Consider the following 6,451-nt stretch of genomic DNA (forward strand, 5'->3'; position numbering starts at 1 on the left):
TGGGTGTGGGGGCAATAACATTCAAACAAAAAACTGCATTCAAATATCAGTTTTCTTCAAATGTGCGACTGAAAAGCATGTGCGAATTGTATGAGTTTCTTTAAAAACACATGGTTTACTTAAAATATTTTATGTTATTTTTCATTTGTAAGCAAACAAATAACCCTGTTATTTGTTTTAGAAAATATAATTTGCCTCTTAATTTTTCAATCAAAACATAATTAACAGTAATATATGTCCACAAATGAAACGCACCATTATAACCTTTGTTTGAGGGCAAGCAGTAGCCAGCAGGCAGGTATTATGCAAATGTATTAAATGGTGACATAGCTTGTATGTCACAGAAATAATGACAGACAAACATTGTAGGATTGAGGATTTTTCGCCTTTAATTGAAAGACTCATCTTTCAGTGCATATCAGTGCAATCATGTTTTGCTTTAAACAATAATGTCAACATATAGTTAATAACACAGGAGATGGAGATGATCGACTGAAGGACGGAGAACACCAGCAGTATTCCAAGGATCCCTTGAACAAACCTCTATAAACACACATTCAACATGCCCATATTTGAAAGCAGTTCCACAAATAACATCCCAGCATATATTGAGTTTATTCTGATTATAAGGGTGTGTCTCAAAAATCCAGATATAAAAGTATACAAATCTTCTGTCATTTATTTGCCCTCGTCATTTTATGATTTTTTTTTCTTTTAAAGAAAGTATTTTAAAGACTGTATTAACACAATTACAATAAATGAAGACATGCTTCCAAAACACAAGAAAGCACAAGCTAAGACTGTACATACAACTTGTGTACTATATTTAAAATCTTTTCAAATCACCCAATAGCTTCATGTAAGGAACACCTGGGGTTTATATTAAGATTTTCAAAGATTAATGACATATACTCTGGGTAAATGATAACAAAGTTTGGGTGAACTTTTATATAAATAAAACCACAATTAAAACAAATAATGTATATTTAGTACCTCAACATAGTCATAGTAGCCATTTGTAAGACTCCATGTAGTGATGATTCCTATGTCCGCACTTATAAGAATAATGGATATCCCTGCAGTTATGGCACTGATCACATTCATTCCAAGAGAGGCTTTTAACTACAGTGGAAAAAAGCTTTTTATTGATAGGAATTGTGATGGCACACACTTGCATAACATCTTAAACTCTGTAAAGTAATAAAGAGTGAGACATGCTGATCAGTTGTAAAATAATGAACGTCTTGTTGAGCAAAAAAAAGTTGTAATATATTGTGATCAAAATATTCTGTTTGTGTGTGTGTGTGTTGGTATATATATATATATATATATATATATATATATATATATATATATATATATATATATATATGGATCCTGTCTTCTGAAGGATCCAAAGCAAGGTCAGTTGCACACCCGATACAAATATTGTACAGAATATTTTACCATCTTTCTACAGGTGCAATGAGAGATTTACTGCTAACAGATTACGATGTATGGACTGGTGCTTAATTGTTGCGGTGGTCTGAATTGCACAACAATTACTTGAGTAATGTAAATAATTACTCTCACTCTCAGATTTCTTCTTATTGTGTACATACCACACACAGATTAGGTTTATTCTTTGCCGCAACAGACAGAGAGCCAGCACTGATGTACTGAGAAAGAAACACAGGACATGTTAAAGTTCATTCAGATAATTCACATTAAAAGGGAATTAAAGCTAAACTATTAAATGAAACTTACAATGAAAGATCCCCAGATGGTGATGCCAGAAATAGTACTAATTGTGCGGATATTTGCGATCATTACAATGCCAAGTAAGAAGTCCATCACTCCAATCATTATCTGTACAGTCTAGAGAGTAGATACACATTAGGTCAGCTGTTTTATTCATGATGGCATAACATTTATGGTTGGAGACACAAAAATTGAAGTGATGTTACTATGTGTCTGGAGAGTTATATCCTTTTTAATGATCGAAAATAAATTCAATGCTAAGAATATTACCAAAGCTATACATATCACTACAATTCATTAAATGTGTTACCCCCAGTGTCTTTTGTTGTGCTTTGAAAAATCCTTGAAGGGCTGTATTAAGATCTACACCACTGGCCTGCTGTCCACCAACAAAAACAACACCGTCTCTTGTCCGCTGTGGATTTATGTGAATGACAACTGTCTCTTGGTCACTTGAGATGACCCCACTAGTTTCCATTCTAAGATATGTTTTGGATTTTACCTGTAATTACACATTAAATGTTATTTAATAAAAACAGCTAATAAAATGATTTAATGTGTATTAATAAAGAATTTCTGTTATTCATGTCCATCTTGATTTATATTTAAATCAGTTATAAATGTTTTCACTCTATACTCGTATGACAATCTTTTGATGAATTTAAACGTATACTTATTTTGACAAGAATGCATTTACTGTCTTCTGAAGGATCCAAATGTAAAATGTATATTGTTCACAAATAGTTTGCAGGATTGTATGTTTCAACTGATTTTGACAATTTGGTTTATTAATTTGTTTGCTTGTTTTTTTGTTTATAACCCTTAAATACCAAAGCATAAAAATTAATCACTGGTATGATCAAAGTCAAACAATGATGTTTTTTTTTTTTTTTTTTTTTTTTTTTTTTTACTGATGCATTGGTCAAACTGTGTATATAAATATAGGCCTTATAATTCAAATCATCATAGATGTTAACATAAAATACTTTACCTGAAATGAAATGAGTTGTGTTGATGTGGTTGCCTGATCGCTCTTCTGGTGTATCTTTGTGTGGGTGGACTGTGATGAACCACTGAGGAGGAGCTTGTGTCTAATGTGCTTGCTTTACAATTTTAAGGATTTTGTTGATGCTTTACATAGAGATTTAAAAAACTAAAAAAGCACCATAAACTAGAGATATTGATTAAGGATGAAAATATCTGTGATGGCAGTTTTTTTGACTTTGTGAAATAAAGTGATATAAAACCAAAGAGATTGTTTCAAAGTAGCTTCATATTAAACAGGAAAATAACATAATAAATAAGTCAAATCTAAATTCTGCTGTAAAGCAGCTCTATAAAAACAATTGTGCCATTATTCAGCTCAAGTTTAGTGTTTTTCAGTCAGTTCAGTTCCAGTTCATCAAATAAAATATTTAAATCAAATGAAACATTCAATTTAATTTCAATTAATCAATAATCAGCTGAACATAAGACAGTAGTTCAAATCTAAAATACATCGCCATGCAAAATATGAAATTAATGAGAGGCACAGGAGCACATATATATATTTGTTTCAAACTGGTTCCAGGCAGTTGTGGTTGTGGCTTTGGTCTTGTTGTTTGATATTTCCTTTCCATTTTTTCTAGTTGTACCTTTGCTGTAGTCAACCATGTGGAGAAATTACCGAAATGAACAGACTAGCATTATAGCCTACAGTACTTTTGCACTCCAGATTTTTAGGTTGCTATGAGCGTATTACATGTAGATATGTCGATAACTACAACATACAGAAATAGCATCATCTGACAAGCTATATTTGTCACAACACCACAATCAAAAACATTTCATTTGTTTAGTGAAACATTCGTCACTATAGAGGCAGGTGGCTTTGAAGATACCGAGACAGATGCAGAGACCACAGATGCTAACCATTGACATGTTTTCTTGTCACGTACAGGAAAGGTTTCTTGAACCCTGGTTTTAACTGAAAGTTACATTTACTTTTTGACTCCAGACATTCCAGATATGCTGGGTCCCCTATTGCATGTTAAAAATGTACTGATCCCTAAGTTAAGTGTAATGGGATTGATTACCCTTTATATAATTGCTACTGTAGTTTGTCAGACTATTTCTTAAGAAACATATAACCGTTTGTATAACCGGCCCCAAGATCTACTTATTTAGAAGTATTGACATTCCAAATAATTTTATAATATGTACAAATACTCTTTTTTTATTCTGTTCAGTTCCTGTAACACAACATACATACAAAAAAAAAAAAACACTCTCAATTTTCTAATGAACCTGATACCACTGTGGTAAAAGTGTTTACAATGGAAAGTATTGTGGTTGACTTTTAATCTGCTTAAATGCATCAGTGGAATACAGTGTTCAGTTAAGTGCCCCTTCTTTCTTTCTTTCTTTCTTTCTTTTATACTGGTCAGAAAAAGGTGATTGAATTTTTATTTTAGTTTTCTTGAATATTGGAGAGAAAAAAAAACATTTTTTATTAAAATAGGTGATGTACTTGTGTGTTTGGGGCAAGCTGACAGGTCCCTGACACTCTTGTAGGGTTGTGATTGTTTTCATTGGCTATGTGTTCTTGTATTTCACACACAAAAAACAAGCTACAGTATAATGATGTTTTATGTGTTACAGTCTAATAACAATTAGACCACCACAGCATACTGAGTCCATTAGTTTTTTTGTTTTTTGTTTTCTCACAGAAGAAAATAAGGGGGAAAAAATCCCAAAATCATATATAATTTGAATTCATCATTGAGCTCCATCACCTCGGGGTGAGGCCTCCATTCCCCTGGCCTCAGCACCTGCCTCGACAGGGTGTCTGCTCCAATATTCTGAGTCCCTGGTATATACATTGCCCTCAGAGAGCATAATTTCCCCAGGGACCACAAGAGGATCTGGTGCGCTAATTTGCAGAGTGGGTGCGATCGCAGACCCCCCTGACGGTTGATGTAAGAGACCACCGATTTATTGTCTGTGCGGACTAGCACATGATGGTCCCTCAGGTCTGCCAGGAAATGCCTCAAAGCTTTGAAGACAGCCATCATCTCCAGGCAGTTGATGTGCCAGGAGTGATGATGGCTCTCCCACAGACCCTGAGCTGAGCGACCTTCCATTACCGCTCCCCAGACAGTATGGGAAGCATCTGTTGTGATGGTAACCCGATGACAAAGAGCTCCCAATCCCGGACCCTGGGACAGGAACCAGTGTTCTCTCCATATGACCAAGGCGCGGAGACTCCACCGCGTGATCTTGATCGTACAAAGTGGGTTTCCCCTTGGGGAGAACCCTCTGGTCCTGAGCCACCACTGTAAAGGTCTCATGCCCAGCAGGCTAAAGGGGATCACATTGGATGCTGCTGCCATGAGACCCAACAATCTCTCGAACTGTTTCACAGTGTGTGTCTGGCCTAGCTTTAGCTCTGATGTGGCTGTGAGGATGTTGGCTATACGAGCGGGTGAAAGAGCGGCTCGCATTGTGACCGAATCCCATACCACCCCAAGAAAAGTGGTCCTTTGTAATGGAGATGGCACACTCTTCTTGGTATTGAGCCTCAAACCGAACTTCTGCATATGAGCAAAGGCGACATCTCGATGCCGAACCACCAACTGTTCTGATTTCGCTAAAATCAACCAGTCGTCCAAGTAATTCAGTATACGTATGCCCTGCAGCCTGAGCGAGGCCAGAGCTGCATCTACACACTTCTTGAATGTGCGGGGTGAGAGAGCTAGACCGAAGGGAAGTACCCGATACTGGTATTTTTTGCCCCCGAAAGAAAACCTTAGGAACTTCCTGTGCTGAGGGAGGATGGAGATATGGAAGTACGCATCTTTTAGGTCTATCGTGACAAACCAGCCCTCGGATCTGATTTGAGTCAAGATCTGTTTGTGTCAGCATCTTGAATTTTAATTTCTGAACTGTACGATTCAACAGACGAAGATCTAAAATGGGACTCATCCTTTTTTGGAACATTGAAATAACGGCTGTAAAAACCAGATGCACTGTCGGGAGGATACACCTGCTCTATAGCATTTTTCGCTAAAAGAGATTTTACTTCTTGCTCCATGACCAGAGCCTGCTCGGGATGCTTTTACTGTCTATGGTTCGGATTGCCATGTTTTCAAAACAAATCCTGCCCACTTGCTTCTCAAAACTAGTCCAATTGCGTTTCCAGGAGGGCAAGCATGCACTCAGCTGCTGTCGAATCACAACACAGGAACCGCTGACACAATCAGAACTCGTCACGTATTTCTGAAGGAGGGACTTTAGAGAACAAGGAAGTCATCAGCCCGTTTTGACAGTGATAACAGCGGTATACAGATAGGTGAATTGTGTGAAAAATATTGTTTTTTTACACGCGAAACATAAACACATGTTATATTGCACAATTTAAACACAATCAAAGCTTCAAAAAAGCACGAAAAACGGGACCTTTAAATGATTTATCCACAATGCCTTTGGTTGTTCTTTGAAAAATTCTTCAAGAGCCGTATTATGTTTTGTTCATTTTTGGCCTGCTCTCCATCGTGACAAATCTTTGGATTTACTTTGTTAGTTGAAATGACCTTGCTGCTTTCCATTTCCATTTCCATTTTTATAAAAGTCTAAATTACAAATGCAAGATATATACCATCCTGGTTAACAGATATATTGCAATCGATCGATGTCATGCATAAAATAATATAACAAACATGTTACAAATGAG

At 36.3% G+C, this 6,451-nt stretch overlaps 1 protein-coding gene across 1 annotated transcript; it reads right to left on the reverse strand.

The window, feature by feature from the left end:
* Positions 1–378: 378 nt before the first annotated feature.
* Positions 379–2,764, reverse strand: LOC127958747 (membrane-spanning 4-domains subfamily A member 8-like). Its single transcript, XM_052557703.1, has 6 exons — positions 2,732–2,764; positions 2,051–2,242; positions 1,747–1,857; positions 1,602–1,658; positions 994–1,122; positions 379–543 (listed from the first exon to the last, which is right to left on the reverse strand). The coding sequence occupies exons 2-6, from the start codon at positions 2,216–2,218 to the stop codon at positions 409–411; spliced, it is 600 nt and encodes a 199-aa protein (XP_052413663.1). The 5' UTR covers positions 2,219–2,242; positions 2,732–2,764; the 3' UTR covers positions 379–408.
* Between the last annotated feature and the right edge of the window lie 3,687 nt (positions 2,765–6,451).

Source organism: Carassius gibelio, chromosome B5, assembly GCF_023724105.1.
Source record: "Carassius gibelio isolate Cgi1373 ecotype wild population from Czech Republic chromosome B5, carGib1.2-hapl.c, whole genome shotgun sequence".
In the NCBI taxonomy this organism is placed as follows: domain Eukaryota; kingdom Metazoa; phylum Chordata; class Actinopteri; order Cypriniformes; family Cyprinidae; genus Carassius; species Carassius gibelio.

Excerpts from the sequence above, each read along its gene's own strand:
- LOC127958747 (XM_052557703.1), bottom strand. The coding sequence starts at position 2,218 with ATGGAAACTAGTGGGGTCATCTCAAGTGACCAAGAGACAGTTGTCATT. Across the intron at positions 1,858-2,050 it reads CACAACAAAAGACACTGGGG|ACTGTACAGATAATGATTGG; the intron begins GTAACACATTTA and ends TCTACTCTCTAG. Across the intron at positions 1,123-1,601 it reads ATAAACCTAATCTGTGTGTG|TTAAAAGCCTCTCTTGGAAT; the intron begins GTATGTACACAA and ends TTTCCACTGTAG.